The sequence below is a fragment of the Lepidochelys kempii genome, chromosome 3 (genome assembly GCF_965140265.1).
Source record: "Lepidochelys kempii isolate rLepKem1 chromosome 3, rLepKem1.hap2, whole genome shotgun sequence".
Lineage (NCBI taxonomy): Eukaryota > Metazoa > Chordata > Testudines > Cheloniidae > Lepidochelys > Lepidochelys kempii.
The window spans coordinates 57,825,176-57,850,009 of record NC_133258.1 but is presented as its reverse complement, the minus strand read 5'-3'; the positions used below and the strand labels follow the sequence as shown (position 1 = coordinate 57,850,009).

The 24,834-nt window shown below is 42.9% G+C and overlaps 1 protein-coding gene across 1 annotated transcript in view; it reads right to left on the bottom strand.

Moving 5' to 3' along the window:
- The window catches only part of KCNQ5 (potassium voltage-gated channel subfamily Q member 5), a 531,067-nt gene that overhangs the window by 64,844 nt on the left and 441,389 nt on the right, over nt 1-24,834 (bottom strand). Inside the window, exons 4-5 of the mRNA XM_073336454.1 lie at nt 1,806-1,981; nt 388-513 (exon numbers count right to left, since the gene is read on the bottom strand). Coding sequence (XP_073192555.1) covers nt 388-513; nt 1,806-1,981 — 302 coding nt within the window. The remainder of the gene's footprint in view (nt 1-387; nt 514-1,805; nt 1,982-24,834) is intronic.

Sequence of the window (24,834 nt, the reverse complement as noted above, 5' to 3'; positions counted from 1 at the left end):
CCCAGTTTGGCAAAACACTTAAGCACATGATTACTTTTAAGCACGTGAATAATCCTATCCCTTTCAGCGAAGCACACAAGCATGTTCTCAAGTCCCATGGACTTCAAAAATGCAGCTGCACTGAACTTTGAAGTTAAGCATGTGCTTAAATGTCTTGCTGAATCAGGGCTTTACATCTGTGTAAAGCAGGTGTAAAAATGCTACCAAATTAGGATATAAGGGTAGCATTCACACTCATTTTTTCACAGATGCACATGCCCATTCAAGACACAAGCACTAGGATACTCAGGACCACTATAAGTTTATATCTTTTAATATGTGCATTCATGTAATACAAAATATTCTACAGTATTAGTTAAATAGTTCAAATGATCATTCTATACTTACTGTGCCCCACCAGAGAGCATCTGCATATGTAGAAAACTGAGTATTTGCATCTTTTTCCACCAGATAGACAAGGAAAGAGGAAAAGATGAGTACTAAAAATCCTATGTACCAGGCTGTGATTAATTCCTAGATAAAAGAAAATAAATATCAACCTATATTAAAAAGATTAAACATAGAGTGGAGTGGCATTTGAAGAAAAAATAATTAAACAGTCCATATTCTTTTGGCATTTTAGCAGTTAAAAATCAAATGCTTCTCAGTTCACATAAATTGTCTCCAAACAATGGGTAGAAGTAGAAGTGATTGGGAATTTTTCAACAGAATGTTGGATTCATCAAAATGAATGGTGATTCATCAGAAAGGTTTCTCGGGCCCAGGATGGGGAAAGCGCTCACACAGAACAGCCAATAGACTTGTGATTAGGGCACTTATCTGGGATGTGGGAGCCCGAGGCTGAAGCTCCTGCTCAGTGTGATTTGGAGGAGAGACTTGAAGCTGGGTGTCCCACATCCCAGGTGAGGGCCCCAACCAGTGGGCTACGGTGTCATTCTTTCTCAGTCTTTCCTGTTGGAGCTGTTTCACTTAGTATAAATCATTTAATATTTGTTGTGCCAGAGGGATATTTTTCTTTCATTTACACTGTCTCTTTCTGAAGAGCTCATGCCTGTGATTGCATCAACAAACTGACTTCATGGTCATTAACTACACTACATGGACCTCAACGTTGTAAACAAGTATAGAGCTCAGGAGCTTTGCCTAAATGAAGGGAGTATGCAATGAAATGGCTAATGTGTGTACCTACCCCTTCCCTCTGCTAGCTGGTCACATATTCTGACATTTTTTCAAATATGCTACTCACTATCTAGTGATTGGCACCCAGAGATGATTATATGCTTTAATGCTACTGCAGCTATTTGGAGATTCTCTTTTACCTTATGTGGTAGTGCCTTGTATTCTGGAGTCAAATATCCACTACGGGGCTATTCTCTCGCGGGGTGGATCTCTTTCTCTCTCCTCTCTCTCATGTTTTTTCGCCAAAGGTTTTGAAAGGCTTCATTTTCATTCCAGTGTGGAATCTCATATTTTTTCATGAAAAAGAATTCTTGTTCTCTGGCCAGCCTGAAAAATGGGCCTGATTTCCCAGTTCAGTTTGACACGTGTGTAACTCCACTGATTTCAATGGAATTACACCAGCATCCAACTGGTGGTGAATCAGGGCCAATATTTTTAGCATATTTTCAAAAACCTGAATGAACATGAAAAGATGTATTTTTGATAATGCATTACATAGCCAACATTACTTTAGGAAGTTTTAGGTATTGACTGGAATCTTATAGATATATGAGGTGATGTTGATTCATAGAGTTTTGTTGAATCCGACTGAAGAATTAAACGAAATGAACGGCCATGACAGTTACCTTGCTATGTGCATAAACTACTGAACCTAATAATTTCCAAGTCCCTCCTCTTCGGTCCATGCGCACCATTCGAAGGATCTGTAGGAAACGAAGACTTCTCAGTGCTGATGTTGCAAAAATGTTACCCTGAGTTTTTGCAGAAACAACCGCTATTGAAGCGATGAGAACAATGGTGTCTGAAAGAAATACATTACAGAATATATTAATGTACATAAAGCAATCATGAACATAGACGTACATACGCTGAGTGAAGGGAGTTGTGCATAAAGAGGAGTCCTTACTCGTCTTCAATTCCCTGGGAATTTTGTCTGAGATAGGACTGTGGGATCGAGACTAGAGTCTAAAAAGTACATAGAGACCCTTCAGGATGAAAATCATGAGCTACATTAGAAATGTTAAAAACATATACTGATAAGGCAGGCAGTACTGAAGGAACTAGTCGTCTTGTGGAAGGTATTTTCAAGCCCAATGTGTAGAACTGTATAAATCATCTCATGCTTTAAAACTGCACTACTGCTTTCCCCCATAGCAACATTCCTATGAAAAGGCATTAAAAAAGCCAGTAACAGAAAACAAAACCCTCTCAGTTTCATGAGTCAAATGGAGGTACGTAGACTTATAAATATACATTTTATTTTCCTATGTGTGCGAATACTATGTGATGCAATTGTGCAGTAATGAGCTTCTGGATACAAGCTTCCCTTATATACATTTTCCCGGGGGAAAAACAGAAATAAACTTGGTTGCATAAATGACCTCCTAAGCATTCATTTAGCTGGCAGTCTGGAAAGTTCCAGCACTCCGAGTGTTAATACTTTGCATGAGAGTTTGTTTCTTCACAACAAACATTTAAAATTTTTTGTTAAGTGTAGCGTGCTTGTTTATAACTCTTGGAGCCAGTGCCATGCTTAGGAGAGGATGAGGAGAAGAAACACTGTTCAAGCAGAGACAGCTAGATGCATTATGGCCTGCAGTAGCTATGAGTAGTATGGAATAGAAAGGGGTAATTTTAAATTGTTGTATTCCAAGTAATTTTATTTAAAAAATTACTAAAAATATTTACCCCAGAAAAACAAGAAACGGGAGACTAGCTCTTACTAATTGCTTCTCTTGTCACCAAATCAGGGCTATGACTTCCACTGTTCTAGGCTATGTCTATACTATGAGCTAGGGATGTGATTCCCCTGTTTGCGTACACATATTCACACTTGCTCTCATTGAGCGAGTGCAGTTGCAGTGGTAGCAGCCGCGGAGGCACTTCAGAACCACCCCTCCCCGGAGTGACACAAGTGACACCGACATACGTGACACTGCTTCTGCCGCTCGCGGAGGTGGTTTTATTAGGCTGAAGGGAGAGCTCTCTTCCGTCGGCACAGAGCGTCTTCACCAGACACACTGCAGCGGCTCAGCTCTATTGGTATCGCTGCAGCGTGGTATGTACAGACATGGCCTTAGGTAACTTCCTCTCACTAATTCATGTTGAAGTCTTACAGAGGTTTTCCTTGGGTTGGTTTCTTCCTGAGCCTTCTCTGGTTTTCTTAGCTCTCTGTGGTAGTTTGCCTGTAGAGATGGGCAGGATAAACTGATGAGTGCTGTGTGTTCGTTGAGCAGAGTAGCAGGGAGTATGTGTGTGAGGGGAGCTTACTTGAGAGTTTTTTATACTCTTCTCCTTCCTAGTTCCATGAAGTTACAAGAAAACACACCTCTTTCAGGCTTCTTTAAATTCAAGTTGATTGCTGTCCTTCTTTCACTGGCTCAGTATCATTGTGGGTTGTCTTTAGGTGCCTCTTCATCTTTAGAATATGCAGTTTGTTAATGCACATATGTGTTGGAGTTTTAATTCTTTCTTGATGATTGCATTTCCTGTGTCTTTGTGACAGAAGATTCTCAGAACATCTCTAAAGTTAGAGTTTTAACTCCTTCTTTTTATTCAATATATTTCTGAGGTATTTCTTTAGTTTTACTAGACTTCAACAGGAAATGAAATTCTGTTTTCAAAAACACTAAACATTCTTGTTCTTTATAGAAAGTTTTTTAGTTCTCAAAACCATCTTTTTAAAATTAAGTCATTCTTAAGGAGAGTCTTCAGCCTAAATACAGGTTTCAGAGTAGCAGCCGTGTTAGTCTGTATTCGCAAAAAGAAAAGGAGTACTTGTGTTAGAGACTAACCAATTTATTTGAGCATAAGCTTTCGTGAGCTACAGCTCACTTCATCGGATTGAGCTGTAGCTCACGAAAGCTTATGCTCAAATAAATTGGTTAGTCTCTAAGGTGCCACAAGCACTCCTTTTCTTTCAGCTTAAATAGTTATTAAAGAAGGTGTTGATTCTACATGGCAATTTTTGGAAAGATGATTCTTGTCTTCCTGATTTGGATGAGGGAATTGCTTGAGTACTGCCAGTAAATAATGAATTCCCCAATAAATATAAATATCATATCCCTAAATGGCTTCTTACATTAGTAATAAGTTTAGCAAGCTCAGTAGATTCAGTGTTGGTACATAAAGGATTTTATCTTTTACATAGCAGTGACATTAGGAAATTATATTAGGAGCTTTGCATTAAGCTGACATATTTGCAAGTAAGCATTTCACAAAGGTATTTGCCATTTCAACGTTTAAGAAACAAAACGTTTAAAACATTTCCAGCTAACGTTTTCCTGGAGTTTCAAAGACACAAGCAGAGGTTATTTGGGGGGGTGGGGAAAGGGGAGGAAATGTGTGTGTGGGGAGGTGGTATAGCCCACCTTAACACCTGGATTTATTGCTCTGATAACACATTCCTACATTCCTTTTTGAGGTACCCCGCATAAGGAACATCCTCACATATTTTTTTTTTTTGCACACAGTCAGGTTTTTTCCAAAAACATGAATGTTTTACATGGCTTGTTTTCTTGAGATAAGGATTACATTTGTCCCACACTGGTATCTTATATAAAGGGAGGTGCGCTGGCCTAGATAAAAAGAAAAGGAGTACTTGTGGCACCTTAGAGACTAACAAATTTATCGGATGCATTCAGTGGACTGTCCACTGAATGCATCCGATGAAGTGAGCTGTAGCTCACGAAAGCTTATGCTCAAATAAATTGGTTAGTCTCTAAGGTGCCCACAAGTACTCCTTTTCTTTTTGCGAATACAGACTAACACAGCTGCTACTCTGAAACCTGGCCTAGATAAGACACTCTTTTGGTTTGTTTGTCTATTGACCCACGCTCCTTAAAGTTACAATCTGTTTGTTATAGCAATTAAACTTCTATTACATATTTTGTACAAAATAAAAATTTCAAAAACCAACACATCTTTCAACACAGCACAAAAGAAAAAAGAGTAAAAATTAAAGTAAGGTAAAGTTTAAAATGCAGCTTTCTGGAGTTTGTATAACACTCTTTGGGGTAATCAACATGGTTTTATGGCTAAGAAGGGGTTATCTTCCTTACATTTGCTCGTCCTCGGGAGATAGAAAGTAGAAACCTCCTGCAATTTCTTTAATCAGCCTGAACATTTTGTAACATAATTAACTAAAACATATACAGGTTTTGTTATATTCTCAAGCACCCTGGCTATAACATACTTGTAGCTATATCTTAATAATACCCAGTAAAGGTACAAACAGGTTTGCAATGACCTAATATTTTAAAAAAGTGATAATTTTATAACTATCATTTCTCTGTTGGTATTGATATTGAGGTCTCTCCACCAGAGGAAGAAACAGTACCTTCTGCAACATTGGGGCAGTTATACGCACCAGCGGCCCTTGCTACTTGTTTGTAAACAGTGTAGCTTGTACTCCCCCAAGCACAGCCTAGCAGCTCTTGTGTGGAGGGGTGAGCTTAGCCATGGTCACCCCATCACCTCATCTAGACATGACCCACAGGACATTGAGCAATGCTGCTAGCACTAGCAGTAGCTCCCTTGTGGGAAGGGAGCACAAGGCAGCAGTATAAGGGCTGCTTTCTATGCAGGTGTCAGCAATAGACGATCAGTGCTCTGTCTATCTGAACTACCCATATAATTCCCCTCAGGATGGAATCTAGTGCCTTATAGTCTTTAATGTATATAATTAGTCTCACAATACCTCTGTGAAATAGGGAAATACTATTAGCCCCATGTTGCAAATGGGGAACTGAGACATAGAGAGACTAAGTGACTTGCCAAAGGCCGAAGTTCCTAATAGAGTAGGGGATTGAAGCCATGTCTCCCCTGTCCTAGCTTAGTGTCCTAATCACTAGAGACCATCCTTCCCCTCATCCAGCCAACTCCCCCTTCCTTGCACCCCATTCCCTAATGCACCTGATCTGAAGCTGCCATAATTTGGTCCAGAGTATTTTGGTGTGGAACAGATAATTAAATGGTGAAAATGCAGTGAGCTATACGGCACTGACAGGAAAGAGGGGAGTTTAAAAATATTAAAAACACTGCTCCCAATAGGATTTGAACTCTGTATTGTACCTTTAAAGCATAAGGCAGACCCTATGTTACACAGACATGGGAATTTAGAGGTGTTATGATTGGCCAGAAGAGGTAGCCTGCATTAATTTAATACAGTCAAAATATACCTCAGGCCAGATTTTGCATTCTTTACTCAGGGAAAGCTAATGATTCTGGGAAGAAGAGACACAAAAGTGTGTGTCAGATTCAGAGCATTCTCTTCTCTACTTTCTGACCCAACAGAAGGCCCTCCCTGGTGGGGTCTGCAGATGAAAGGAATGGCTCCTATCAAAGGCATCATTCCTCAACTCCATAGGGATTCTCAGATTAAATTTATGTATAGGAATGTATGAATTCCATGCCAGTTCAAACAAGGAGTCTGTTTACCCCATATCCTATCTTTGCCTGTGACCAGTACCAGATGCTTCAGAGGAAGGAGTAAGAAACCCATAGTGGATAATTATGGAATAACGTGCCCATTGGGGAAGTTTCTTTCTCATCCCCCATTCACTTAGTGGCTGGCTTGTGCTATGAGGGTTTATATCCCTTCTGAAAAACATAAGAGTTTATGTGCCTTAAAAGAGGTTTTTTTATTTTTTTTTGTAGATTATCTAATTGCAGATGTTCTCACGTATGGAATACCGATTTTTAAAAACCCTACTAAATTCTTTCCATCAGTGCCATCTTGTGGCAATGAATTCCACAGATTAATTATGACAGGTTTCAGAGTAGCAGCCGTGTTAGTCTGTATTCTCAAAAAGAAAAGGAGTACTTGTGGCACCTTAGAGTCTATCAAATTTATTTGAGCATAAGCTTTCGTGAGCTACAGCTCACTTCATCGGATGCATTCAGTGGAAAATACAGTGGGGAGATTTATATACATAGAGAACATGAAACAATGGGTGTTACCATACACACTGTAACCAGAGTGCTCACTTAAGGTGAGCTATTACCAGCAGGAGAGCGGGGGGGGGACTTTTGTAGTGATAATCAAGGTGGGCTATTTGGGGGTGGAGGGGGGAATAAACATGGGGAAATAGTTTTACTTTGTGTAATGACCCATCCACTCCCAGTCTCTATTCAAGCCTAAGTTAATTGTATCCAGTTTGCAAATTAATTCCAATTCAGCAGTCTCTCATTGGAGTCTGTTTTGGAAGATTTTTTGTTGTAATATTTCCACTTTTAGGTCTGTAATCGAGTGAACAAAGAGATTGAAGTGTTCTCCAACTGGTTTTTGAATATTATAATTCTTGACGTCTGATTTGTGTCCATTTATTCTTTTACGTAGAGACTGTCCAGTTTGACCAATGTACATGGCAGAAGGGCATTGCTGGCACATGATGGCAAATATCACATTGGTAGATGGCAGGTGAACAAGCCTCTGATAGTGTGGCTGATGTGATTAGGCCCTATGATGGTGTCCCCTGAATAGATATGTGGACACAGTTGGCAATGGGCTTTGTTGCAAGGATAGGTTCCTGGGTTAGTGGTTCTGTTGTGTGGTTGCTGGTGAGTATTTGCTTCAGGTTGGGGGGATGTCTGTAAGCAACGACTGGCCTGTCTCCCAAGATCTGTGAGAGTGATGGGTCGTCCTCCAGGATAGGTTGTAGATCCTTGATGATGCGTTAGAGAGGTTTTAGTTGGGGCCTGAAAGTGATGGCTAGTGGCGTTCTGTTATTTTCTTTGTTGGGCCTGTCCTGTAGTAGGTGACTTCTGGGTACTCTTCTGGCGCTGTCAATCAGGGGACACCATCATAGGGCCTAATCACATCAGCCACACTATCAGAGGCTCGTTCACCTGTACATCTACCAATGTGATATATGCCATCATGTGCCAGGCTGAGTTTGATGCTGTACTGCAGGAGCATCTAAGAAGAGTCACCACCCAAGAAATGTACACACACCACTACCTTGGAAAAACAATTCAAAATGAGATCATACAGTTACTGGCAACAAAAGTCAAACAGAAGATTGTGGCAGATCTGAAGTCAGCAAGATATAACTCTGTTATTCTGGGATTGGTCCTGCTTTGAGAAGGGGGTTGGACTAGATGACCTCCTGAGGTCCCTTCCAATCCTGATATTCTATGATTTTATGCACAACTGACATCAGCCATATGGAACAAATGACTTTAATGGTGCGTTTTGTAACAACAACAGAACCTAGTGAAAATGTCCCTGCAATGGTGACTGTCAGAAAGCATTTTCTAGAATTTATTGACATTGATGATAGTACAGGAGCTGGTATGACAAATGTGCTTCTTAAAAAGCTGGAAGATACAGGAATTGCGATAGCTGACATGAGAGGTCAGGGCTATAATAATGGTGCCAACATGAGAGGAAAGAACAGAGGCGTGCAGACACAGATCCGAGAGTTAAATCCTCAAGCTTTTTTTGTCCCATGCAGTTCTCATTCATTGAACTTTGTGGTCAGTGATGCAGCATCAGCTTCTAGTGAGGCTGCTGAATTTTTTAATGTAATTCTAAGCATCTATGTATTTTTCTCTGCATCAACTCATTGATGGCAAATTTTGAAGTAACATCTGGGAACATCCTCTCTGACACTGAACCCACTGAGTGCCACATGATGGGAAAGTCGAATGGAGGCGATAAAGCCTATCAAACACCAAATTGGGAAGATAGATGATGCCATAGTTGCCATTATGGAGACAGGAACTGTTTGTGGGAGAACAGTGGCAGAGGGAAATGGAATCACCAGAAACATACATAACTTCAAATTTCTGTGTGGCTTAGTGTTGTGGCATGACATACTGTTTGAAATAAATGTTGTAAACAAGAAACTTCAATGTGTTGACCTTGATATATCTGGAGCAATGGAACAGCTGAACAAAGCAAAGTCATACTTACAGTCTTATCGGTCAGATGACGGATTTCAAAACATTCTGAAGAGTGCACAGAAGTTGGCAGAGGAACTTCACACTGAAGCTATTTTCCCACCCATTCAAGAATACAAGAGTCACCAAAGAAGAAGACATTTTGATTACGAGGCATGGGATAATCCCATAAGAGACCCCAAACAACAATTCAAAGTTCAATTCTTTAACTGGGTGCTAGACTGTACAATATAGTCAGGAGAGCTGGCTGTATTTTAAAGAAGCCTTGTTGAGGATGCAGGAACAAACCATCCTAATGTGCAGAAAGAACAGCAAATATGATAGGCGACCAGCTTGGCTTAACAGAGAAATCTTCAGTGAGCTTAAACACAAAAAGGAAGCTTACAAGAAGTGGAAACTTGGACAGATGACTAGGGAGGAATATAAAAATATTGCTCGAGCATGCAGGGGTGTAATCAGGAAGGCCAAAACACAACTGGAGTTGCAGCTAGCAAGGGATGTGAAAGGTAACAAGAAGGGTTTCTATATGTATGCTAGTAATAAGAAGGTCAGGAAAAGTGTGGGACCCTTCCTGAATGGGGAAGGCAACCTAGTGACAGATGATGTGGAAAAAGCTGAAGTACTCAAAGCTTTTTTTTGCCTCCATTTTCACAGACAAGGTCAGCTCCCAGACTGTTGCACTGGGCAGCACAGTATGGGGAGGAGGTGAGCAGCCCTCAGTGGTGAAAGAACAGGTTAAGGACTATTTAGAAAAGCTGGACATGCACAAGCCCATGGGTCCGGATCTAATGCATCAGAGGGTGCTGAGGGAGTTGGCTGATGTGATTGCAGAGCCATTGGCCATAATCTTTGAAAACTCGTGGTGATCAGGGGAGGTCCTGGACCACAGGAAAAAGCCAAATGTAGTGCCCATCTTTAAACAAGGGAAGAAGGAGAATCCAGGGAACTACAGACTGGTCAGCCTCACCTCAGTCCCTGAAAAAATCATGGAGCAGGTCCTTAAGGAAGTCAATTTGAAGCACTTGGAGGAGAGGAAGGTGATCAGGAACAGACAACATGGATTCACCAAGGGCAAGTCATGATTAACCTGATTGCCTTCTATAATGAGATAACTGGCTCTTTGGATATGGGGAAAGCGGTGGATGTGATATATCTTGACTTTAGCAAAGCTTTTGATATGGGTTCCCACAGTATTCTTGCCAGTAAGTTAAAAAAGTATGGATTGGATGAATGGACTATAAGGTGGATAGAAAGCTGGCTAATCATTAGGCTCAACTGGTAGTGATCAATGGCTCGATGTCTAGTTGGCAGCTGCTGACAAGTGGAGTGTCCCAGGGGTTGGTTCTGGGGCCAGTTTTGTTGAACATTTTCATTAATGATCTATATAATGGGATGGATTGCACCCTCAGCAAGTTTGCGAATGACACTAAGATTGGGAGAGAGGTAGATATGCTGGAGAGTAGGGAAAGGCTCCAGAGTGACCTAGACAAATTGGAGGATTGGGCTAAAAGAAATCTGAGGAGGTTCAACAAGGGCAAGTGCAGAGTCCTGCACTTAGGACAGAAGAATCCCATGCACTGCTACAGGCTGGGACTGACTGACTAAGCAGCAGTTCTGCAGGAAAGGATCTGGGGATTACAGTGGATGGGAAGCTGGATATGAGTCAACAGCACGCCCTTATTGCCAAGAAGACTAATGGCATATTGGGCTGCATTAGTAGGAGCACTGCCCGCAGATCAAGGGAAGTGATTATTCCCCTCTGTTTGGCACTGGTGAGGCCACATCTGGAGTATTGCATCCAGTTTGGCTCCCACTAGAGAAAGGATGTGGATAAACTGGAGAGCCCAGTGGAAGGCAATGAAAATGATTAGGGGGCTGGGGCACATGACTTACAAGGAGAGGCTGAGGGAACTGGGCTTATTTACTTTGAAGAAGAGAAGAGTGACGGGGGATTTGATAGCAGCCTTCAACTATCTGAAGAGGGGTTCCAAAGAGGATGGAGCTAGGCTGTTCTCAGTGGTGACAGATGACAGAACAAGAAGCAATGGTCTCAAGTTGCAGTGCGGGAGGTCTAGGTTGGATATTAGGAAAAACTATTTCACGAGGAGGGTGGTGAAGCACTGGAATGGGTTACCTAGGGAGGTGGTGGAATCTCCATCCTTACAGGTTTTTAAGGCCCAGATTGACAAAGCCCTGGCTGGGATGATTTAGTTGGGATGGGTGCTGCTTTGAGCAGGGCGTTGGACTAGATGACCTCCTGAGGTCTCTTCCAACCCTAATATTCTATGATTCTATGAAATGGCATAGAAATAGGTAAAATTACGAATAATAATCTCATTGTGATTCTGGGCAGGACAGTCAGATTTCAGTGAAATTAAATTCAAAATGAGCAACCAAATTGAAAACAGTAAGTAAATTCATACACAATTTGTCTTTTATTAGATCACATTCATGTACAAATTTCACTATGGGCATTTCTGCCATGAGAAGTCTCCATTATTACTTTGTCTAAAGACTGAGGCCATGTCTACACACAGATTTAACGTAAAGTGTGATTTTCAACCTACAGAGTTATACTGGTGAAAAAGGCTGTGTAGCCACTCCTATTTCAGTTTAACGAGGCTTAGTTTAGCCAAGGGCTTGGTCTATACTGAAAAGTTACAGCGGCATTGCTACATCAGTCAGGGGTGTGAAAAAACATGCACCGTTGATGCACATAATTATGTTGAGAAAACCCCCAGTATAGATGCAGTTATGTCGACGGAAGAATGCAACATAGTTAACATCATTCAGGGAGGTGGTATTGGCGTTCCTACACCGAAAGGAAAAACTCCTGTTGGTATAGGCTGTGTCTACACTAGGGCCCTTTGCCGACATAGCTAGGTTGTATAGTCTCTGTAGCATAGACATACACTTGATTAAGTTAATCAGGAACAGGTTTCAGAAATAAGTCAAATTAAAGTGAAATAAGAGTGTCCATACAGCTTTTTGCACTGGTTTAATTATCTCACCTTAAAAAAAATCACACCTTACGTTAACCTAGTACAATTTTATCATGTAGTCAAGATCTTAGTAGAACCCTTAAAACCTAAAGGCCTCATTCTCCACTCTCTTAACTCCAGTTTTGTACTCACGTCACTCCACTATTCCCATTTAAATAAGAGAAGTAATATTTTCTTGAATTGTTTTTTCTGTTCCACCTGGATTTTTTCTTCTTAAAAGATTTAACAAAGTTCTGCCAAGTTTTTCCTCCTATTCTCAGTGGTGAAACTTAGATCAGAAGGAAAAAAACAGATAGAGGGTTGTGTTGCCTTGTGTCTTTTCGCTAGTTGCTTTAGGGATTATGGGTGAAATCCCAGCTCCTTTGAAATCAATGGCAAAATTCCCATTTACTTCAATGGAGCTAAGATTTATCCTTACATCTTGCTCTGAAATACCAGAAAGGGTTGTAATTATATTGCTCCCTGGTTTACTATTAGGTACTTCCATTCTCTATAGTAACTACAGTTAACGTTTTACATAGATGGTATCCTTTATCTGCTTCCAGGAGTTTTTTTCACAAGGTTTCATTCCAGCCAATATCCTGCATATGTATTTGTTTATCCAAAACTTCAAGATGCCCCTCAAATATGATGATGGGATTAGCCAGCTTTTTAGAAAATGTTCCCATTTTACTTTCCCTGCACGTATTGTGTTCCCTTGTGAGCTCCAAGAGAGATTATAAATCTCCTAAAAACCCTTGTACAATGTTTACTTTTGAATACATCATTTCAAATTTAATTTCAAACAATGGGTTCTTCCATTTTGGAGGTAGAGACTCCAGTACAGATCTCATGGAAAAGTGAGCTGAAGTGAAGATAGATCTTAGGCTATGTCTACACTAGCGGGCTTACAGTGGCACAGCTGTACCAGTGAAGCTGTGACGGTCTAAGGTCACTTGTGTAGCCATGCTATGCAGACAGGAGAGACCTCTTCCGTCGACATAATAAAACCACCTCAATGAGTGGCGGTAGCTATATCAGCAGGAGAAGCTCTCCCGCCAACATAGCGCTGGGCACACTGCTACTTATGCTGGCAAAATTTATGATGCTCGTGGGTGTGTTTTGCTGACATAAGTGGTATGGTAGACATAGCCTTAGGCAGCGGAAACAGCAGCATGCTGTCAGTTGACAACCAGGACTAACACACTGGAGGCTGAAAAATACAACAGATAAGCCCAGGAAACATGTGTGACTCAGCATACCTGGAATACTGTCACAAACCTCTAAAACAGAAACATGGAAGTAGGGATGAGTGATTGAGGTCCAGCAATGCCAACCACCTCCAAACACAGCAAATTACTCATGTGAGATATGCCAACCTGAATTTAACAGTCAAACAGATGTAAGCTGATTGCAGGCTGCCTTTTTCACAGTTCAGGCCAAAGCAAATTTTTACAGTTTATTTATAAACTCCAGTGAACCGGGGGTTTATAATAAAATGCTGTTGGCACACCTAAACTATAAGTGCTCCAAATGGTGACAATATAATAGTGGATTATTTAATACTAAAAGCTCCATAATAATAAAAAATGAGGTATTGCAAATCACCTTAATGGATTGGTTTACTTAGAAAGACTTTTTCATTGTAATGTCTCTATTATGAATGCTTTGGAGGCTGTGAGATTCTAAAAGCTTCAAAGGTATCATGTTGATGGGTGCAGTTTAAGAACCTGTCTAGAACAGGAAAATGGATGAATGCAATAATGTCTCCAGAGTGTAGAATAAAATAGCTGATATGCTACTAATGCGTTTTTTTTTAAAATACAAATTACAGGAGGCGTGTGAAAATGTGCTCAGGAACTATGGATAATGATGGTCTCTCACCTGACTTGAGCATGCTTAAACTGTAGCACTGGTGTCAGTCATGTCTGTGTTATCTATGCTTGTTTGATACTACTCACATTTCAGGTATATCAGAAATTTAACGGATAGCTATTCTTATTGCCCATGTTCACCACTGATGTGTTAGAATATCTGATTCTTCCAAATCAAATGACATGGTGGACTGATATGAGTTTTGCTGTGTTCACCTCCTATTTTTTATCTGGATAGAACAGAGAACACATTTCATCTTATTAATTCATTTTTGGGCACATTACATTAAAATTATTCCTGTTTATAATATTTTTAAAGATGTATAGGTAAACATGGAGGACAGACTGTCAGTTAATTTGCTGTGAGTGAGGGTGACGCATACTTTCCCCATGACAGGCCCACGGAACATTTTATCCCAGAGTAGGAGAACAAGCAAGACAAGACAGCAAAAGAATGTGGTTTAACTAGGCTGCAACTTTATTAATTGACCACATCAAGGAAACAAGCCAGTAACAACTTATCCAGTGCAGGCCAACCTCTCTTCTGTAAACCCACACCAGCTGGGAGAGGGTTGCCCACATTCCCTTTGCCCCCCTTTAACCTGGTCTGACAACTATAGCTAGGACCCCACCACTGCACTCCCTTCATATGGGGGTTGAGGATATGGGGAAAAGGGATTGACCCTTTGCTATTCCAGGCATTAAGAACTTTATGCCCTTCTCCCACGTTCTTGAGCAGGACTAATCCTAATATTAATTCCTAATCCTGATTTTAATTCCAGTTTATCAGTGAAGCAGACTGTGATATTCCCAGTCTTGAACACAGACCGGGGCGTTCCAAAACAGGTGCCACATCTTGGCCTCCACCCAATGTCTGAAGAAACCAGATGGGCTTAGAAGCTAGTAGGACTACAGGCCTCAGCCAAGGTACCACCCACGGGAGCCCTGATTGGAGGATTGATCAGCTCACCGATTGGTCCAATCACTCTATTTAAGCCAGGAGGCAGCACAGGAAGTTGTCTGAGCAACAAGGAGATTTTCTGTTGTGGCTGCACTAGACCCTGCTTCCTGTGTCCAAACCTGTTCCTGATTCCTGCTCTGCACCTGGCTCCTGCCTTACTCCCGCCCACAGACAACTGGTGTCTCCCCAGTGGGAGGCACAAGCTAAAGGGGGAGGATACATGACCACCCCACGTGTCTCCCCTGCCCAGTGACCCCCTCTGCCCTGAGCCCAGCCTGGGGCCACAGCACTCTCCCTGCCCCATGCTATCTGCAGTGGGGATGGGATGGGGGAGGGGAGGGAAGGGGAGCTCTCTGTCCTTCTTTCCCTGTGCCTCCCTGCTGCACATTTGGCTGCTCTCCCTGGCAACTGGGTGGAGAGCGGGATGGAGCTGCTTCTGCCTGAGAGAGCCAGGCATCTGACATTGTTTGGTTTTTGAGTGCAGTTATGTAAAAAAAATAATTCTACATTTGTAAGTTGCATTTTCACAATAAAGAGATTGCACTCTAGTACTTCTATGAGGTGAACTGAAAAATACTATTTCTTTTATCTTTTTTTACGTGCAAGTATTTGTAATAAAAATAATAATATAAAGTGAGCACTGTACACTTTTCAGAGTAGCAGCCGTGTTAGTCTGTATCCCCAAAAAGAAAAGGAGTACTTGTGGCACCTTAGAGACTAACAAATTTATTTGAGCATAAGCTTTCGTGAGCTACAGCTTACTTCATCGGATGAGCTGTAGCTCACGAAAGTTTATGCTCAAATAAATTTGTTAGTCTCTAAGGTGCCACAAGTCCTCCTTTTGTCTTCACTGTACACTTTGTATTCTGTGTTGTAATTGAAATCAATATATTTGAAAATGTAGAAAACATCAATATTTAAATAAATGGTATTCTATTATCGTTTAATAGTGCCATTAAAATTGCAATTAATAGCGCTTTTTTTAACCTCGTGATGAATTGCGATTATCTTTTTTAATGATTTGACAGCTCTACACAAAATAGTTTATTCAACATATCACAAATGAAGAACTATGATTATTTTCCTCTTAATATACCCATTTGGGATACATTAGTCTGTGAGAGGTTGGGTGCTTTAACTCCAGCCCTGGCTTGATGTTCATAGTGGATTCAGACTGTCACAGTTGAGAGCAACTGTACCTGTATTTCCCCTTCAGTGGTCCAGCAAGGAGACCCACCCTTAGGCTTCCAGCTCCGCAGCTGTTGCCTTTCTTATCACTGGGGTATTTCCAGGCTGAAGAGTTCCCTGCCTTCACTATGTTAATCCCAGCAAAGAAAATCTGCCTAAACAGACCTCCTTGCTTTTTCTTCAGAGTTTGATAACAGAGTGATTGCTACCAATATAATTACCACACAGCTCTTTCTATGCAAGCCTACTTCATTCTTAAGGTAAACAGCATTACACAGAAAACATATTAAAAACTATAAAAGAACCTACACACATGCTAATAAGCTTACCAGCGTTCACCTGAACTCCATCATGGGCTCTGGCAGAGCAGTCTTTCACTTCATTACCCACCCTGGGGGGTTTCTTTGTGGTTACAAAAAGAAAAGGAGTACTTGTGGCACCTTAGAGACTAACCAATTTATTTGAGCATGAGCTTTCGTGAGCTACAGCTCACTTCATCGGATGCATACCGTGGAAACTTGTGGTTACAAGTTCATCACAGCTTCAGTTCAGAACAAGCACATGCATGACAAATGTAGCCCACCCTTTTATACAGATCAGGAGTCTTTGATCTGGAGTTTCCAGAAGCAGGTAATTAGTATACAATGAGTCTCTCTGCCCAGGGCACATCTTCACAAGGTTGGCTTCATAGGGGAGAATTTGCACTCCCCTCACCTCAAGGTACTTCTTGGTAATTCACATGTATTGTGCCAAAGACCTTTGAACTTCCCCATAACATCTAGAGATTGCATTAATCTTGCCTTTCTGCTAAAGAGCTTCCATACAATGTCACAACAGTACGTAAACATTTGCATTTCTAATACAAGGTACCCCAATGGTATTAACTCCATTTCAATAAGGTTTAACTTAATTCAGTATTCAGGATATTACAGGATATCAGTCTGATACACAGATAAAATACATATTGTTCCTGTATTTTACTATTGCATTATAGTTTCTTTAAATACTATTAAAATTAGACTGTGTGTCAAAAAGATACTACAAAATGTACACACAAAATGAAAGTTAGTATGTGCTACAGTTTTTATAAAAAGGATTCCCTGAGCTTAAAGTCCACCTGTAAAACCAAAGAGGCCCAAATGGATAACCCTTAAAAAGCCAGTGCCTAGAGGGTGAAAGAACATAGGCACTACTGAAAATTTTACCTAAGTGATTTAAAAAGCCTAAGTCCTAAGGCTTAGGATTTATGACTAGGGTTTAGGAACACTTAAGGCTTTCAATGAAACATGGGCTCCTAAAGCCTAGATTTTAAAGGTATTTAGGTACCTAACACCCATTTATTTCTATGGAAATTAGGTGCCTAAATACCTTTAAAAATCTGGGCCTAAGTGCCTAAAGTGACTTCTGAAAATGGGACATAGGCTCCTAAGTCACTTGGACACTTTTAAATTTTTTCACTCCATATCTGTGCAGTTAATGGATGAGAGACATGAACACAAAGTGCTGGTAAATGGAAAACAGGAACTCTGGAATCAGGAAAAGCTCAGCACTATTTGTTTTTATCAAATGTGGGCCTACAAACAAGGCAAAAGGAAGGTTTTTCTTTTACTCTGGTCATCTCTCCTCCAGAAAAACAAACAAACAAACAAACAGAACCAACAATTCAATCTCTGTAAAACTGAAAGATACACGCCAAGAAAAGCACTACATAGTTTTGGATCATGATTCTGTGGAGAAGCTATTGGACTCCATGAGCAATCAGGAGAGCCAAGTAGACATGGATACCCAGGGGCCTATTTGCTGTACTGGCATGTCTGCATGTGCCCAGTGCAATTCCTCTCACTTCAACATTTTATACAATTCATCATTCAGCTCTAGAAGGATAGTTATGCATTGGACCTAAATAAATGTTATAGTTTGGCTACAATCTACCTTTACTTAAAACTCCTCTCACATCTCCAAAGTCCACAAGGTTGCATGGGGTTTTAATTTGGGGCAGAATCTGGTCTTTAGTTTTTCTAATCTTTCCTCACATGTTAATCCCTCTTCATCTTCGCTGCTCTTCTCGGAACTCCCTCCAATTTGTTTATGATAGATGCACAACCTTTTGGGGACCAATGGCCCCGATGACAAGTTGGCAGGGGACTGAGGGTTTCACTTAATTTGCATATACATGCATTTAGGGTTTACATGCATTTAGGGTTTTTATCAGACAAATGCACAATGTTTTTTTAAATACAGATTTAACAGAGCACTGTACATGAGCACAACATAAAATATATTTAATGAGCTAGATCCTAAGCTGCGGTAAAATAACTAATTTACACCATCATAGGAACTGGCCTAATGACTATAGGATATGTCTGGTTTTACCGCTGAGGTGGTCACGCTACCAGTATATCAGAATGAAGTTTGAGTCGCTAAGCATGTGTTTTAGGGTGTTCAGATTTTTAACAGAAGAGTTTCCTTTAGAAACTCCTGTGAAAATACCAAATAATACACGTTCTATCTGGAGTTCTCTTCTTCTTTTCCTTTCCTCATCATCAATGTATTTGGAATCATCTAAATAGATGATACTATGATCTCGAAGTTATTTTAAAAAGTCAGAGTGATTCACTGAAAACACAGACTTGTTTGTTTTAGACTGGCAATTATTTGTAAGTAGCCAAGTCTGGTCTATTTGGAGAACTAGCTCATCAATGAGTACAGAAACTTATTTTTGGCAACGAGAAAATAGGAGAAAGTCAATAAAATGGAACATAAAAATAGTTTGGTCGAAAGTATCTTCATGCCATGACCAATAAAAAATGCATGAAACAATAGGAATCTGATAAGATACCAGTCCAAGGGTTATAAAATTGCAAGTGTTTTGGGGATTAGTTACACTACAGTGCTGTGACCTCCAAATTCCCTCCATTGAGTTGGATGGAACCTGTGATAGGGTCCCAAGAGTGAGTTCAGAGATGTAAACATACTGTAAGGGGGACAACATCTGTTATAAAATAGTTTGATTTGCATTGTTGCAACTCAAGAGTACAAGTGAAGTTATACTCTAAAAAGTGACTGTGTAAAAATGGCACCTTGCTCAACAGCACCCTGTCTACCCCAGGGCTAGATTGTCACAGGGCAGATAGGGAGCACGCAAAGAATTTTCCTTTCCCTTCTCCTCCCTCTACTTTGTGCCATCCTCATGAGGGCATATTTACAAACCAGGGACAAACATAAGACAGAGTGGGTGGTGTAAATTGGGTGAAGTTATAGTGAGTGATGAAATATTATATGGTAGGGAATTGTTTGGATCCCTTAACTATTCCATTTTAAAAAAAAGAAGTATAGAATTTTTGTAAAGAAAAAGTAATATGGAGTGTCAGCTGAGCACTTCGCTCCCCCTTACACAGAGCAGAGAGGGGCAACTATGCCACCTCTGCCAGCTTCATATCAGTGGAAATTCCCCTTGCACAGTGAGAATTTTCATGTGGGAATCTTCAGATGGTTTATGTTTACTTTGCAACCCCACAAGCAGCACAAAATGAATATGATGGACCAGAGAACCCAGCCAGCAAACTTTACCTGGCATCCACTGTGCCTGCCAGTCTGTTATGACCTTCCTCCATGCCTCCCCATACCTAGGGTTGCCATATTTCAGGTTCCCAAAAAGAGGACCTGGGGAAGGGGAACCTAGGGGGGAAAGGGAGCTGAAGGGGGAGTTAGGGTTTCCAGGTGCTGCTTTTTGAACGGAATGCCTGATCAAAAAGGGACCCTGGCGGCTCCGGTCAGCACCTCTGACCGAGCCGTTAAAAGTCCGGTCGGTGGCGCAGTTGGGCTAAGGCAGGCTCCCTGCCTGCCATGGCTTCTCACAGCTCCCAGAAGCGACCAGCATGTCGCTGCAGCCCCTAGGCACAGGTGCGATCAAGGAAGCTCTGCGCGCTGCACCAGCCATGAGTGCCAACTCCGCAGCTCCCATTGGCCAGGAATTGCAGTCAATAGGAGTTGTGGGAGCGGTGCCTGTGGGTGCGGGCAGTGCGCATCACGCAGAGCTGCCTGGACACGCCTCCACCTAGGGGATGGTCATTGTGGCCACTTCCGCGGGTAGCGCGGAGCCAGGGCAGGCAGGAAGACAGCCTTAGCCCCGCTGCTCTGCCGATTGGGAGTGACCTGAGGTAAGCGCCGCCCAGCAGGAGCCCGCACCCCAAACCCTCTCCCATGCCCCGAACCACTGCCCCAGGTTGGAACCCTCTCCTGCACCCTAACACCCTTCCAGACCCTGCACCCCAACCCCATGCCCCAACTCAACTCCTACACGCTGAACCCCTCAGCTCCAGCCTGGAGCCCCCTCTTGAACCCCAAATCCCTCATCCCTGGCCTCACCCCAGAGCCTGCACCCCCAGTTGGAGCTCTCACTCCTTCCCGCCCCCACCCAGAGCCCCCTCTCACACCCTGAACTCCATATTTCTGGCCCCACCCTGGAGCATGCACCCCCTCCTGCACCCCAACCTCCTGCCCCAGCCCAGAGCCCCCTCCCACGCCCTGAACCCCTCATTTCTGGCCCCCCCAGCCCAGTGAAAGTGAGTGAGGGTGGGGGAGAGCGAGCGATGGAGGAAGGGGGGATGAAGTGAGTGGGGAACGGGGCCTTAGGGAAGGGGCAGAGCGGCGGGGGGGCAAGTGTGTTCAGTTTTGTGCTATTAGAAAGTTGGCAATGCTAGGAGGAGTATCTGCAGCAGGGGTGCTCATTGGAGGTGGGGACAATGTCGCTCGTTCTCTGTCACGGTGGCAGGGCTGCCGGCACAAGCCAAGGATGCAGCGACAGCCATCAGTCAGTGCCATGGGTGATGAGTGAACCCCCTTTTGGGGAGGCTAGCCCCGCACTCTACCACCTGAGGCCCCTCCCACCAGAGCTCTGAGTGCTCCCCCACCTGTGGCCTGAGGAGCCCCGCCCCGCCCACCCCAGACAGCCCTCCAAGCACCACTGCCAGCCCCTCCCCCAGTGCCAGGCCAGCCCTAGTGCCATGCTGTGCCACCAGCTGCGCCCCCCCAGTGCCAGGCTGAGACGCCAGCCCCCTCCAGCACCAAGCCTAGCTGCCAGCCTGACCGCCCCCACACTTTGCTGGCCCCAGCGCCGCCCTGACCTCTTCCCCAGCACTGGCCCCAGCTCCACTCTTGAGCCCCCGCCAGCTTCAGGTAGAAGGGGAGGGAGGGCAAGGCATCAGGGCACAACATAGGCGGGGCCACATCCTGTGTCAGGTGAGGCTTAGCCTGCCCTGGCCTCTGATATCTGCCGCCCATGTTCAGCGCCTCCCTGTGGGACCTCCTCCCCAGGGCTGAGAGCTGGTGTCTGGGTGGGCAGGATCTGTCAGCTGTGGCTTGCAAGGGAATGGACCAATCAATTGCAGATGCAGGGGAGGAACCAATCGGGAAGTGGACCAATCAGGGATCTTTCTGAGCTGCAGCTCGTCTGCTCTGCAAAAACTGGGACATTTGCTGTTATTTGAAAAGCCCGTCTGGACGGAGAAAGCAGGTTCACAAAAGAGGCTCTGTCCAGGGAAACTCGGCATATGGTAACCCCACCCATATCCCTTGTATTCCTCTATTTCCCCCCTACTCTGCTGCAGCATCCTATATTTCTCCCAGTTTTCTGCACATCCTTCTCAATGCTCTCCCCCCCGCCCCCGCATGCCACTTTCTTGCCTCCCCCATAACTTCCCATTCTGAGACTGAAAGGCATGGCTTCCTACTACATGTTCCATATAGCCTCAGCATCCTATCCTGAAGGCCCTGTCTCCTCCTATCCCCTCCCAATTTTTTCTCCCTCTACATTCTCCCCCAGATTTCTACCTCATACTCATTTCTGAACGAGTGTGACTCAGGCCATAGTATTGATAACAGCAAATGGAGGACAGGGAGGTGAGATACAAACAAATACTGCCACTTGGGGATGTACACACACACACATGCTTCTGTTCAGTACATTTCCACACCCTGGTCCAAAGTATGAGGAGACAGGACGTGGGATTTCTTCAGCCTTGTCCGAAAGAGGAAGAGAAACAAACAGGTCCTAGTTTCAGAGTAGCAGCTGTGTTAGTCTGTATCCGCAAAAAGAACAGGAGGACTTGTGGCACCTTAGAGACTAACAAATTTATTAGAGCATAAGCTTTCGTGGGCTACAGCCCACTTCATTGGATGCATGCAGTGGAAAATACAGTAGGACGATTTTATATACACAGAGAACATGAAACAATGGGTATTACCATACACACTGTAACGAGAGTGATTATTTAAGGTGAGCTATTACCAGCAGGAGAGGAAAACAAAAACCTTTTGTAGTGATAATCAAAATGGGCCATTTCCAGCAGTTGACAAGAACGTGTGAGGAACAGTAGGGGGAAAAAAATAAATGTTTTACTTTGTGTAATGTCACATCCACTCCAAGTCTTTATTCAAGACTAATTTAATGGTATCCAGTTTGCAAATTAATTCCAATTCAGCAGTCTCTCTTTGGAGTCTGTTTTTGAAGTTTTTTTGTTGTAATATTGCGACTTTTAGGTCTGTAATCGAGTGATCAAAGAGATTGAAGTGTTCTCTGATTGGCTTTTGAATGTTATAATTTTTGACGTCTGATTTGTGTCCATTTATTCTTTTACGTGGAGACTGTCCAGTTTGGCCGATGTACATGGCAGAGGGGCATTGCTGGCACATGATGGCATATATTTACAATTTCCCAGTTCTTCCTAACTGCCTGGATTTGGAGTCATTTTCAGGTTGAGACGAAATAGAGCTTTCTTGTGTCTCCTCCATATCTCCTCCCTCTAATGAGCCCTTAGTTAATACCTGTCCTACATTTTAGAGTCTGGTTAGGCACACCCCATCACAAACTGATTACACTATATTACACAGTTGTTTTGGAGGGAAATACAGATAAAAATCAAAACAACCCTTTCCCCAACCTATAAGCCACTTCTCAGTAGGGACAACCAAGTAAAACAAGCTTGAACTATGCAGCCCAAGTCATTCAGGAGAAATTATGAGCCAAAACAGATTAGGAAAAATTTCAAAAAGTCAGTGACAGAAATGTTTTTAGACACCATAATTGATTGTTTCCAGGAAAAAAATTCTACCACTGGTTGAGTCATGGCATATAAAACTTCAGGAAACTGATTTCTTTTTGGGAAAGTCAGGTGATTTCTTTTAGTTTTTTTAAAATCAAGTTTATAGTGTGAAGCTAATTTAATCCCTATATGGGGACCAGATTCTACAGCTCATTAATACGTGCATGAACTAATATTGCATGCTTAGTATTCATTTGCATATAGCCATAAACTGCTATGCCATATTGCCCAATTTTCTAATAATGACATTTTTACTTTTCACATAGCACACTCCAGAATATTTCCTCAGTGAAATGAGAATCACAATTGAAACATGAATGTTGAATTTTTATTTGCATGTACATGTTATTCTAGCCAAAAGTAAGGCCTGTAGTGGGAGCATTAAACATTGATTTATATTATTGGAATTTAGCTCTTTGGCCCTGGCTAGGCTGAATTATTTGTATGCGCTGAACAAGTCCATCAGCAAGTGTCAGGCCTAGAGGTCAAAGCAGGAGCCAGAGCTGAAGATCAAAACCAAAGTCAGAGTCTGAATGCCAGAATGAAGGCAGAATCAGAGCCAGGAATCAGAGCCAAAGCTCAGAATCAGATTATCTGCAGTCAGGGATGGCAGGAGCATGACTCAGAGAAGACTGGAACAATGCCAAGTGCAGGGCAAAGTTTAGGCTAGAGCACAAAAAAAGCAAGGCATGCAAGGGAGAGAGAATCCACAGTCTTATGCATTGAGGAGCCAGCAAGCTACTGCTGCTGCAGAGCTCAAGAAGAGAAGGTTACTCACCTTGTACAGTAACTGAGGTTCTTCCAGATGTGTGTCCCTGTGGGTGCTCCACTCTAGGTGATGGTGAGTCCCTGCACCTTTGTTCGGAGAGTTTTGCAGCAGTGCCCGTACCGGTCGGGCACGCACAGTATCTGCCTCATGTGCCGTTGGTGCTTCAAGCAGCGCATGTGCAACCTGGAATCATCAGTTCCTTCTCTAGCGCAGGGGCTGCTTCGGACACTGATGGCCCTGGAAGAGGCCGGGGACCTCTGCCACTTCCTGGAGTTGGGGGAGGATCCCTGGCCGGGCTGGGGGCTCTGACTTCAGCAGTATGCCTGTAAAGCCCCAAAGTGGGTGCATGGCCTGACGTAGGTCCTTTGCCCAAAGCCCCATTGTCTTTTGGTTCCAAAGGGTGCCTCTTCTTTTGCTGTTTCTTTGGAACTGGTGAGGAGGAATGGTGCTGGGCACAGCCTGGTGCTGGCGGTGGGGTCCACAGTGGAAGGCTCTGACACAGGGCGAAGTGCAGCCTCCATAAGGAGGGCCCTCAAGCAGATATCCCGCTCCTTCCGGGTTCAAGGTCAAAAGTTTTTACAGATCCGACACTTATCTTTCCTATGGGATTCCCCCAAAGACTTAAGGCAGCTGTCATGGGGATCACTGATAGGCATCAGCCTGCTGCATGTTGAGCACGACTGAAAGCCTGGTGAACGGGGCGTGCACTCCTCGGAGACAAAGTCCCAGCCGGGACTGTAAGTACACTAACCTAACTCTTCTAAAGGCAAACTACCTACCTACAAACTATATACAGATAAGAGGGAAAAAAAGCTATAAAGAACTGCTAATGCTCTTGTGATCTGCAAAACAAGGTGCTCCAACCAACCGTCAT